The 12,768-nt window shown below is 50.4% G+C and overlaps 2 protein-coding genes across 2 annotated transcripts in view; one reads left to right on the top strand and one right to left on the bottom strand.

The window, feature by feature from the left end:
• Nucleotides 1-5,103: 5,103 nt before the first annotated feature.
• On the bottom strand, nucleotides 5,104-5,358 carry LOC118643929 (SS18-like protein 2). The gene has a single exon (XM_036282253.1). It carries the CDS (start codon nucleotides 5,356-5,358, stop codon nucleotides 5,104-5,106), a length of 255 nt encoding a protein of 84 aa, XP_036138146.1.
• Nucleotides 5,359-10,263: 4,905 nt separating this feature from the next.
• Nucleotides 10,264-12,768, top strand: part of FAM167A (family with sequence similarity 167 member A) — a 39,885-nt gene continuing 37,380 nt past the window's right edge. Inside the window, exon 1 of the mRNA XM_036240727.1 lies at nucleotides 10,264-10,349. The gene's annotated coding sequence lies outside the window, so the exon portion shown is untranslated. The remainder of the gene's footprint in view (nucleotides 10,350-12,768) is intronic.

The raw sequence follows: 12,768 nt of genomic DNA, 5'->3' as shown, positions 1-12,768 counted from the left end.
TGTTTGCACGGCTGGACTTCAGGGTAAGAGGGGTCAGTTGGAGATGGGGAGGGGGTTGAGTGGATTTTATATACTCTAAGGTACTGTTCTCCCAACTGCCACCAGGCATTTTTCCCAATTGGAAAACTTCAAAAATAATCCAACCCCTTCAGCACCTGACTGCAAGGATGCAGAAGCGCCCACGGCTGAGGAAACTGAGGTTAGGTCCAAGGAGGAGAGAGTGGATCCTACAAAGAGGAGGAGTGATGAGACTGTCCTGAGGTGGGGGTTGCCACAGGTGGGGCTTGGCTGCAGAACTCATTGTTTTGTTAATCTACAGCCAAGGATATTTTTTTTCCATTGAGTTTTTAAAAATATGTTTTTATTGATTCTTTTTACAGAGAGAGGAAGGGAGAGATAGAAACATCAATGTGAGAGAGAAACATTGATTGGCTGCCTCTTGCATGCCCCCTACTGGGGATTGAGCCCCAAACCTGGGCATGTGCCCTGACTGGGAATCAAACCAGGACCTCTCCATCCGTGCGACCATGCTCAATCCACTGAGCCACACTGGGTGGGCTCCGCTGATTTTTTTTTTAGAGAAAGTAGAAGGGAGGGAAGGACAGAGAGAGAGAGAGAGACAGAGACACAGAGAGAAAAACATTGATGTGAGAGAGACACATTAATTGGTTACCTCCTACATACACCCTGACAGGGCCAGGGATCAGACCTGTGACCCAGGGATGTGCTCTTGACTGGGAATTGAACTGTTGACCCTTCGGTGCTCGTACCAACACTCCAACCATAGAGCCACACTGCCAGGGCTGGCTGCAGAACTCTTAGCCCCAGGATGACCTGGCCCTTCCTGCAACAGCTGGACCACCCAGGCCTGCATGGACCAAGGCCTTCGGGAGGGCGCGGGAGGAAGACTGGGACTAGCAGTTCACTCTGACAGTGTCCTGTTCACTTCACAGGCTGTGGGCTCCAGGACACCAGGCCACTGGAGAAGAACATGTCAGTCCCACTGTCCTAGTCCGTTGGGGCTGCTCTAACAAAAGTTCTTCCTTTGGTCACTTATACACACATCTTATTCCACAGGCTGGGGAGCTTATGAACAACAGAATTTTATTTCTTACAGTCTGGAGGTTGAAAGTCCAAGGTCAAGGCATGAGCAGACTTGCTTCTGGTTAGGGCTCACTTCCTGGTTCATGGCTGGTGCCTTCTCCCCATTTCCTCACGTGGTGGAGGAGAGGGAGCTCTCTGGGGTCTCTTTATGGGGTCACTAATTCCATTCCCGAGGGCTTCACACTCAAGATCTAATAACTTTCCAAAGTCCCCATCCCCTAAGAGCATCACCTTTGGGTGTTAGGATTTCAACATATGGATTTTTGGGGGACAAATTCGGACCACCGCACCCATTCTAAACAGTTTCCTTCCCTTCTCTTTTCTTCCTCTCCTTCCCCTCCTCCTTCTTCCCTCCCACTTTCTTCCTCCCTCCTCCTTCTCCCTCACTCTCTCTTTTCTTCTCATAAGCCTAAGGCATCATCCCCAATAACCATTTTTAATGAAGGCTGATTCTGCTTGCTAAACATTCTGATCAGATCAGGAAACATTAACCCGAGGGGGTCCTGCAGACATGATTTCACCACAGGTTTAGTCTGTTATCTGTACCTTGTTCCTCTCGTCCCAGAGTGCATGAAACACGTCCATCTCTGTGTGCCTGCAATATTTTTCTCTCCCTGTCTGCTGCCAGTTCTCTCTGTGAACCAGAAACAGTCATAGTCACAAGATGTTAGTCAGTAGAATGGCAGCCGACCATGCTGAAGTGGCTGGCTGCACCCCTGCCGGGAAGTGCTCTGAGTCTGTGCCTGAAACCTGTGGCCGAACCACGGGGTATGTTTGTCTGCTCCATGCTCCGTCCTGTTTTCCTGGTGTCAGATTCCAAGCAGAGCTACCTCATGTTCAAAGGACATAAATAAGGCAGCTAAGGTATTTGGAGATCCTGCCAGCTTGATTGTTTAATATTTGCTCATGCTGTTCATTAGACTCGAAGGGGGCACAGGCACGCCCTGTTTCAGGTGCACAGTCAAAGACTCAGTGGACTCACAAGACATAACAAGAAACATTTATCAGGTGCCTACTCCATGCCAAACATTATGTCAGGCATTTCACAGGCATTCATTCTAATCCTCACAACAACCCATACTGATAGATATTGCTACCCCAATGTATAAATGAGGAAACTGAGGTTCAAAAGGGTTAGATATTTGCCCCAAACAGCCTGATAACAAGTGACGGAGCCAGTAATAGACCCAAGCTCCCCGAAACCTGAATAGTGTAGTATAATAATACAGTTGACCCTTAGACGACATAGTTTTAAACTGCATGGGTCTACTTATAGGCAGATTTTTTCCAATAAATGCTGTAAATGTATTTTATTCTCCTTATAATTTTCTTAATAATGTTTTATTTTTTCGAGCTTACTTTATTGTAAAAATACAGTGTATAATACATAAACATACAAAATAGGCATCAATCAACTGTGTGCTATCGGTAAGACTTCTAGTCAACAGCAGGTTATTAGTAATTAAGTTTTGGGAAAATCAAAAATTATACTCAGATTTTTCACTGTGAGGGGGGTTGATGGCCCTAACCCCCATGTTGTTCAAGTCAATTGCACTTCCACAACCCCCTCAATCGCTGGTCACAAGGGGGTGGGAGAAAAAGTGTGCATCCCATTTGTTTTAACATCTATGGGGGAAGTAGTTTTGAGTTGATTTTAGGAGAGCAGTTAAGTAAAAGGAGATTCTGCTTCCAGTGAGGGAGTTGTGTACTGGGGTAGAATTCCTGGAAAGGCACTGAGTAGGAGGATCCGCAGTCCAGCTTCCCCTAGAGTTCTGTGTGATGATGGATGACAAGCGCTCGTTATCTTCTGTGATAACCTGGTCTTGATCCCGCCTCTAAAGCCCATGATTATGGTCTAGGTTTTCTTAGTGATAGACTGGTTAAGTTCAACTTCATCCCTGTTTGTGAGCATTTCTCCTCCTGACACCCATCTCTAGCCTAAGTCATCAGAGATTGGCTGGCTGGTGGAAATAATACATAAACTCATTAGCAGCAGCCGTTGGCTCAACCACTAGGAGCGCTGTTGAGTTCGTGAAGCAAGTGGGCATCTCTGTTTGCTTTAGTAAGGGGCAGAGTTCTGTTGGAGACCCTAGACTTCCTCATCCTGCCTTTTCCGCTAGGACCACCTCTCCTCCCCTCCCCCACCCCACCCACTGAATTTAAAGCAGGTTCTCCCCCAGGATATGGGGGTTCAGCCTTGTTCACGAGTGTCTCACCTGCAAACTCTCACCCCAGCCTCAGGGTAAGCCCACCGGACTCTCTCTCTCTGTCCAGCTGGCCTTGACTTCTCGCTACCCCAGACTTTCAGTATCTGCCGGACCCTCCACTTTGCAGTTTATGGTTCTGCCTCCTGCCACTGCCCAGCATTCTATTCAGTGGGTGGGGAGCATCATGGAATCCTGGGTCAGAAGATGCCAAAGCTTGACTTCCTTGTGCCAGTGATGAGGAAACCATCCACTGGGGAAAGTGATTTGACAAAGGTCTAATTCGTAACAGAGCCTGGTCTGGAACCTGGATCTCCTGCTTCCTATCCAGGGTTCTTTCCACTGTTCAAAGGAGCCTGGCTCCAAAAGGCAGGGGCAGGAGGGGTATCTGTAACCGCTTAACAATAAAGACACATTACAACAAAACAAAAGGGCCTGGCTCCTCAGGTGAGATGATGCTTAGAAGAATCTAGAAGGTGTCCCCCACCCATCAGGGCTGTTTCACTGCAGTTGTTAGTGGCATCCTTTCTGATTTCCTTCAAATGCTGCGCATGCCCAGGGAGGCCTCCTTCCATTTGTCACCAGGATGTGCTGGGCCTGGGCCTGGAAAGACTCTCTGCAGCCTCTTCCAGATGCTGATTCCTCCAAGTGTCCACAAGAAAAAAGGGCGAACTGCTGGTGGTGCCGACATGCCATGATGGAGGAGAGTGATTCGAATGGTAATAACTCATGTCTGTGTGCTGTGTATAGCGTCTCTCGTTCTTAAACCCACCAGCAAGCCAGGCCCACAATCAGGCCCACCCCTAACATGTGAGAGCTCCAAAGCAAGTACGCAAACGGGGGCTCCCATGCCATGTGTCTAAATATTTGAGAGTTATAAACCAAGCTAACAAACTGGGAGGCACTGTTTGTCCTTTCCTCTTGTCTTGAAAAATATACCTTTATAACAGCCTCAAAGGCAGGTTACAATTCTGCACCCTTGGACCCTGGAGTGTGTAGGGTCAGGAGGAGTGAGGCTTCAGCCCTACCTATGGCCCTCCCTCTTTCTTTTCCCACCTGCGGACCCTTGTGCTTAGGCAGGGGCACCCCAGACTGAGAGTCCAAACTTCACCCACACTCCACAGACCAGGAAAGAGGCCTGCACAAGCCTGAATGTGGGCCATTTGGCCAGAATAGTTCCGGGTCCTGATCCTTGGAGCATGCGCTAGAAGAAAAGGAGTGAATAGTGAGTAGGCATGTTCCCTGGCCCCACGGCCACCTTACCTTAAGGGAGCCCAGAACTGGGCTTTCTAAAGTACAGGGTCCAAGACAGGCCTTCGTACCCATGTATATGAAGTTTTATTGATTGATTGATTGATTGATTAATTGATTGACTAATTGTGGAGAGGCTCACTTTATTTCAAAGCAACCTGAACAGAGCAGCTGGGGTCCAGAACTACAAACGAGTAGAAAGGAGGACACAGTTACATGTTCTCACTTCCTGCTGCGCCCAAGCACCTGCTCAGTTTCCTCTTCAGGCTGAAACTAGAAAGGTGGGCGTAAAGATGCCCACGAGATCTTTCTTATCCAAACCTATTTTATGTCAGGAAAGAAAACACCCAGGAGGCAACCTCATTGAGGGAATCTGCTTAATTATTGAAATAAATATTTACATGGAAATATAGTTAATTTAGTAGAGTTCTTCACATTTTACACTTTAAAAAGAGCCACAGAGATGTCCTTCATATTTTCAGCAGTTGAGTTGGTAAAGATCCTGTCTCTGTATCACCGGAAGTGGCTTACCTTCAATTACTCCTCACAAGAGCCAACTGGAAGATTTTTCTGTTACTTCTGAAGGGCTGATTGGGTTGGCATCTGCAATGGTAGCCAAATAAATGAGATGTATATGTAACGCGTGTTGGCACGGGGCACACTCGTCCACCTGGCCTTTGCTCTGATCCTCTGTGATACAGCTGATCAGCGGGTCATTCTCCTCCAGGAGCCGCTGTACCGGCTCCTGATTGACTCGCACCTTGCCTCTCAGCCAGTCTGGTGTGAGGGCCACCGACATTCAGGGAAGCCAAGTTGGAACCCCCAAACAGTATTATTTAAATGATTTCCATTTTATAGATGAAGTAGCTGCAGCACAGAAAACTTGAGTGACTTCTTACAGGCACACACACCAGTAACCAGAAGAGTCAGGACTCGAACCTGGGTCTGCCTGCCTCCAGACGCCCTGCTTGTCCCCTTCCCAGTGCTACTTTCCCCACTGCCCACCATCACCTGGGAAACACAGTGAGCCACATCTTGCTGTGGGTCTGGACTTCCATCGCCTCTCACTGCTTTTAAAATGGATACATTCTCTTTATTGGTCTCCTTGCCTCCTGTCTTGTCCCCTGATCCATTCAGCTTCTCTGAGATATAAAAGCCATGACATGCTCCCTGCTTAACCCCTCACCTTCAGAGTCCACAGACCTTACCCGGCCCATCACACCCTCTTGCACTCTTCTCAGCCACGCCGAATCCTCTTTGATTTCCACATGCCATGTCCTCTGCTGCCATGCTCTACTTCAACCCCCCCCCCCCCGCCCCGCTCCTAGCCAGCTCCCACTCCTCCTCTTCATCTAGACTCAGAGGGCAGCTGTCACCTCCCTGACTCCAGTTCTCAGGTGCCTGCTTTTCAAATGATCTTCCTATACAAATAAGCTGCAGGCATTGTGTCCCCATGCCTAGCACCCGGTGGCACACAGCGAGCCACCCACACCGCTCATTGAACTAATGGGTCCCCTACAAGATGGGAGTCTTCTGTGATTCAGTCTGATTCAACCCCTCCTGAGAGATAAGGGCAGAGAAAAGCCATTCCTGATAACAGCTTCAATGCCAAATGCCAAACATTTCCTGGATCCTCTTGAAACGCTGGGGCCCCAGATAGAAAAGTCCCTCTCAAAGGCAGATGGTAGAAGCTAATGGACTCTGACCCAGGACTGTGAGACCTAATTGCTCCCTGGGGCAAGGGAGGGTATCACCACCCTCCATGTCCTCCCTACAATAGAGCCAAACAGAAATTTATTTCTTCCTTCTCTCATTCAGTCCATAGGGATCCAATTTTAATCACCATGAAGGATACCCAGGAGCCATAGACAACTGAGTTTGCCCTTGTGTAACTTAAAAAAACTCCTCTGGGAATTGGTAAGACTAATTTAGAGAGTGCTTTGTACTGTGGGAGTGCCAGGAAGGCAGAGACCCAACCCAGCTGTGCATCCTCAGTGTTCCTTTTGGGGGAGACAAGTCCTTACAATGGTCTGCTAGGTCCACGGGATCTACCGCCCTGTCACCTCCCTGGCATCATCTCCCACAGGTCTCACCACTGCCCTGTTCACTGCACTCCAGCGTGAGGCTTCCTTGTTCTTCCTTGGCTGAAGCAGGCATGCTTTGCATTGGCCGTTCCCTCTGCCTAGAACACCCTTACTCCAGGTACCTCATGGCGAACTCCTACATCTTCAAATCTTTGCTCAAACGTCACCCTATTAATCCAGTCATCCCTGCCCACTGTGCATGGATCAAGCACACTATGGTCACTGAGGCTGCCCTGCCCTTACTCGGAGGGACTGCAGGGTCAGTGTGGTGCAATATGAAGTCCCCTAGACTCAGAGTTGGACGGTCCTGGGAGTCACCACTTCTAGTTGTGTGACTTTGAGTAAGCCTCGAACGTCTCCAAGCTTGGTGTCCTTGTAGGTAAGATAAGGAAAATGTTTCTGGACTCCCTTATATCACAGGATTTCTGTTGGCCCAAAAGAGACACTGTCTCATTCATCTTGGGACCACTGGAAAGGAAACTGTTCTGTAACCTGCAAAGTGCTGTGCTAATGTCAGTGAGGGGGCTGTTGGCTGACATATGCACTCATTAAGGCTGTCCAGACCCCTGGGGCAGCCATCTCACACATTACATCTTACAAGACAAGTGGGATCACAGCGGCTGATCCAAAAGTCAGCTCTGGAACCAGTGTGTTGTCACCAAGTCCAGACTCCCAGGCTTGGCCCGGTGTTCCCTGGTCCAAAGGGCCAACTAAGGGGAAGAGCCCCCAGATGGTCCTGCTGCTCTGGGCCATGGGGATCCCCCTGCTCATCACTGGGCTCCTGCCCAGCCTCCCATGTAAAAGGCAGTTTCATACAAAGCAGGGGGCATCAGGTATCACAAACATAGGGCCATCTTTTCTTTGTAGTAGTCTTTCTTGAAGTTGATAATTACAGAAACTATTTATTGTAGAAAACATAGAAACTTAATACAAATTTATAGAAGACATTAAAAATCCTGTATCTTGCCATCCAGAGATAACCACAGCTAATATTTACATATACCCTCCAATCTCTTCTTCTACACATTTAAAGGAATTGGATAGTAGAATTAAAGTTTTTATAATGTCTTATTAGCTTAGATATTTGGTTTTTCAGTTTTGTTTACTTAGCATGAAATCATTAGCATTTTCCTATGTTATCAAATATTTTTTTGAAAATATTATTTGTATGGCTACATACTATCCTGTGCTAGAACCCCACCAAGAACTCATTCAGCCACTGCATCTGGTTAGACACTAGAGTTGAGACTATTCCAACAGAGACCTGGCTCTCCCTCCTCTACCTCTTCCCTCCTTTGCTGGCTCTCCTGGTCCTCATCACTAACAGGCATACTCCAGGCAGAATGAGAAGCATGAGGGTAAGACCAATCCTGCCCTGGACAGGTTATCTCTCTATGTGCAGAAGGAAGACAATATATCCACGAGAAAGCAGCACCAGGAGCCCCATGCCAAATGAGGGGCTAGGAGGCTGAAGAGGGGAGAAAGCATTTTCAGATGGGGTGGAATAACTCCACCAAGAAGACATTGGAGCACTTACCACATGCTGGGGTCAGAACACACTGGTGAGCAGTGTTCAGCACAGGGCAGTGTGGCAAGGGCCAGTCAGCCCAGGAAGATGCCAAGTCCCCAAGTCTAAATGGAGCCTTCAACTTGCAGACATGGTTCCTGCCAGCTGGAGCCTATAGCCTTGGAAGGAGACAGATACTAAACACATAACCTCACAGGAAAGATAAAAGGACAGATGTTCCATGAGGGAGAGATAGGTGAGGACATGTAACCTGGGGTTCTCGCAGGAGGCAGAAGTTCAGCCAGCTCTGTGTAGGAGGAGCAGGTGTGTAAAAGGACCTGGAAGAGCACCTGTTTGGAGAGCAGAGCATCAACACAAGGCGAGGTCCAAGAGGTGAGCGGAGCTGGACCACACAGGCCTGGTCAGCCATGCTGGGTTTTAATCCTGGGAGGAGTGGGAGCTGTTGGAGGGCTTTAGGCAGGGAGAAGCCAGGGCTGGATTTCCAGTTTAACTGGCTCAGGGGAAGGCAGGTGGGGAGCCAAGAGTGGGTGCAGGGCATCAATAAGAGGCTACTGCTGGAGGTTGGGCAAGCTGATGGTGACTTGGCAGAGGCAGAGGGGGTGGAAGAAGTGGAAGACTGCATCGATATTTAGGAGCTGGAATCAAGAGGTTAGGTGGATGCTATGACTCTCCAAAAGACCCCTATTCAAGAACACTTGCAAGCTTAGAAGCATTAACCCATTAGCATGAAAAAGTGCTCACATTAGCAGGATGCTAGTGAAGGGGGAAAGAGGAAGTAGGGCAAGGCCCCAGTGGGGAGATGCAGTGAAGGGCACAGGCACCAGGGGGCAACATAAGAATCTTGGGCATCTTGGTGTCCAGTCCCTACAGAAAACAAACCCAGACACTTTCAGTGGATTCTGGGGCAAGTCACTTCGCAGCTCCATGCCTCAGCGTGTACATGTGCCCTGGGAAATAAAGACACCTGCCCTGCACCCCCAGTGCTACTGTGAGCATAGCAGAGTAGATAACTTTGAAGGACTTGCCAACCCTAAGCAGCTAGGAAAGGAACTTGGTCATGTCTCAGGCTGCCCTGAGAATGAGGCAACTTCCAGTAATCGCCCTGGGGCCAGAGGTCCTAGGAGGAGGTGGAGCCCAGGGATCTGGACTAGAGTCCCCTGTCTGTAGTCAGGCTCCATCCTAAATGCCAGGATGGGGCAGCCTTGGCTGCTGTCCTATATGTGTCTTGGGTACCTGGAGCTCTAGGCTCTGGTGGAGCAGCAGCTGGATTTAAAATATAACCATCTCTAGTGGTTGACCCAGCACAGAGTATTATATGTCATGAGGCACCCTGTGGTTAGTGGGGGAAACACATGCTTTGGGGCAGGTCCCTCGAACTACTCCCAGCTGGTCTGGGAGACAGATCTGGAAGAACGTCTGTTTTCTGCTTCATTTCTGGTTTCTGCTCAGCCTCTTGAGCCTCAGTTTCCTCATCTGTAAGCTGGAAATGCCCACCTCTGCCCGCGGAGTCGCTCTGACAGTGTGGCACATGGTGGGCTCTGGGTCTTGAGAGTTGCTGCTGATAGTCTGAACCCAAGCCGCCTGTGGGTGGAGTGTCAGCTCTGGGCTTGACGAGGCCCGAAGGGGTTCTCCTGTCCCTCCACGCAGGCAAATTGCTGACAGTGGCAAAGCCACGCTGCCGTGCGTATGGGGAAACTGCTTTGGTTTCGGGTTTTAAAAAAAAAAGAAAGGACATTTGGGTTTGGTTTCATCTAGGGTTTGGCAAATGTGTGTGGCAAGGAGGCCGCTCCGGGCGGGTTTGGGCCGGAACGTGCCAGAAGCCGGGCGTTAGGACCCGGTGCGCGTCCGGACCCTGCGCGCCCAGGTCCGGAGCCGCGGGAGGAGAGGCATGAATGGGAGGCTGAAGGGGACCGCGGCTGAAAGGGCTGGCGGCGGAATAGCTCTGCCGTCGCCAGGCAACCGTCCTGACGCAACGCAAAAAAAAAAAAAAAAAAAAAAAAAAAGTCCCTTAAAAAAAGAATAGTGCTGAGAATTCTCGGGAGCAAGAGAGAAAGGGAGGCAGGAGCCGACTTACCCCCGAGGCCGGGGCCAGAGGCTGCGGAGCGGGGAGCCCGCGTCCGGAGGAGGAGGCAGGGACCTCGGTGACACCCCTGGAAGGGGCCTCTGAGCACCCTGAAGGTGGGTTTGCGGCAGGAGCGGGGCTGGGAATCAGTCGGGGGTGCGGTGGCCGGCGGTGCTGACAGGGGCGGGGCGGGGGCGCCGCAGGTCTCAGGGCCGCCAGCAGGAGCAGCTGCCTGGGTCTGCGGGAGCACCAGGAGCACCGGATCTCAGAGCACTCCGGGGTGCGCACCCCGCCTTGCCGGCTCCTGGGGCTCTTCCCCCAGAGGGCGAAGGACTAGTGGCTGGACTCCATCTCCCATCTCTCAGCGGCCCCCTCCAGGGTGGAGATTTGGGGTACCAGGTCTGAGAAGGAGGAGCCCTACTCAGCCTCTGCAGGTCTAGTCCAGACCTCTGGTCATCTCCAAGCCCACCCTGTCCCTTCTGTCTACTTCAGACCCAGTGACAAAGTTCCTGCCCCAAGATGGCATTTGCATGTAACTCAGGAGAAGTGACCAAAAGCGCTTGGGCCCAGGGTGCTCTGTAGGGCTGAGGCCCATGTAATCAGGGGGAATGTACAGCCCAAAGGGCCCTCAAGAAAGAGCAGGTCAGCCATGAGGTTGGGTTACTAGGAGAGGGCAGGAAGGTCCTAGTTCCTGGCAAATGGGCAGCTGTCTCCTTCCACCAAGCCAGGTCAGATGTTCTGCTTTGGAAAAAAATGCACACACACACACAACACCTATTGCCTGTACTAGTTTTCATTCCCCTTGGTGTGTGGTTCCCCCTGAGAAGGTCTGGAAGGCAGGTTGTTTTCCACTAACTCCCGGCCATTCCTGGTGAGTCCCGGATAGGATGAGCCCAGGTCCCATCAACAGGATCATCTCCAAAGTGCCCAAGGGAGACGAGGCTCTGAAGCAGCTTTTCTTCTGACCCAAACAGTCCTGCTGCCCACGAGGCACAGATGGGGAGTGGAGAGTGCTCCGCAAAGTCCTGGAAGAGCAGAGGTGGAGTGGCGCCTCTAGCCTGACCGCATCCACAGGCTGGGAGCTGCTGCCAGCATGTTTTTAAGGGGTTTGGCAAAGCAGCCATGGGCTGTATTTAGAGTGGATAAAGATGACAGCTCTTCTTTCTTAAGCGCATTTACCAGTCAGGCACTACGTGAGAAGCCTTTACATCTGTTGGTCATTTTATCCTCACAATTGTCCTTCCACGGGACATAATATCCCCGTTTTGCTGACCAGGCTCAAGAGATTTAGAAACTTGGTGCAGCTCACGTGGCTGGTGAAGAGCAGAGAGATTCAGCTTCACGTGCCTGACTCCTAAGACAGTGCTCTCAAAGGGTGGCTGCTTTAGAAGATCCAAGGAGAAAGGCCCAGAGAGGAGAAAGAAACCAGTCTCACCCAGAGCTGTGTGACTGGCTCATCCTGTGACCTAGGAAGGTCCTTTGCCGTCTCAAGAGACCCCGTGGAGTAAGGAAAGCTGTTTCTTGTATCAGGAGTCTAAAAGGCTCTGTAATCAGGTCTGGCTTACTTTAGCCTCACTGGCCTGAAGCAGAGAGAAGAGTTTTCCCCCTTGCCCATCCTAAGACCCCCAAATTCTCATGCACTTGTTTTCCCAATTATACACATGGATTTCCACTAAATTATCAATCCGGCTTCCATATTCACCAGCTTGGCCTCCCTCCAAGAGGAACTCTGTCCAGGAAGTAAATTAAGGCAGTACCTAAGTATTTCCTGAGATACATCCACAGAGCCCCAGGCCAATGAGGAAGAAACTGCTTGTTAAGCTGCTCACATACTTGAGTGGTTTTCTCTGGGTAAGTTTTGCTAGGGGAACACTCCCTTGGCCCTATAACAGCATCTGGAATTCCCAGAACCCTCTGGGACTGTGCTGTGCCCGAGGTGGCTCTTTGCTTTACTGGGATATTGAGCTAACTTGCAAAGGTGAACGATGAATGATAAGCTGAGCAGTTTGCTCCCTGGTTTACAGACTAGGGGTGGGGGAGCTCTCACTCAGGAATTGGAAACCAGGATGGCTCCTAAAATGCAAATGTACCCTAGGATTTGCATAGGGGAGAGGAGGGAGGAAGGAAGGAAAGGCAAATTCTGAAGCAGACCTTGATGGGGTGAGGATGTGTTAAATGAGGGCAATGGGTACGTGGGAGCAGGGTGAGACTGAGGGTGGGAACGGGGTTTAGAAGCGGGGTGACATGAAGGCCTGGCTAGCTTTTCAATCAGCCTGCAGAGTTTGAGCTGCCACGTGACTGGGGAAGGCTACAGCTTCTCCAAGGTTAGGAGAGTTGCCCTGCTGTATGAAAACACAGCGCTTCTCCCCTCTCTGACAGCCGCCGCCCCCCCCCGCCCCCCACACACACTTCTCTCTGGAGAGGAAGAAAAAAAAAGGAGAAAGAAGGTGGGCAACGGGAGAACTTAGAGGCTTGCACTGCCCCATGTTCATCTTCTTTCCTCCTGAAGGGTACTGGACCTCCCCACCCTCACCT

Source organism: Molossus molossus, unplaced genomic scaffold (genome assembly GCF_014108415.1).
Source record: "Molossus molossus isolate mMolMol1 unplaced genomic scaffold, mMolMol1.p scaffold_m16_p_4, whole genome shotgun sequence".
Classification (NCBI taxonomy): domain Eukaryota; kingdom Metazoa; phylum Chordata; class Mammalia; order Chiroptera; family Molossidae; genus Molossus; species Molossus molossus.
Note: the sequence above shows the minus strand (reverse complement) of the source record. Positions and strands in the feature narration are given on the sequence as shown.

What these genes read in the sequence shown, in the direction of transcription:
- LOC118643929 (XM_036282253.1), bottom strand. Translation starts at nt 5,358, where the DNA reads ATGTCGGTGGCCCTCACACCAGACTGGCTGAGAGGCAAGGTGCGAGTC.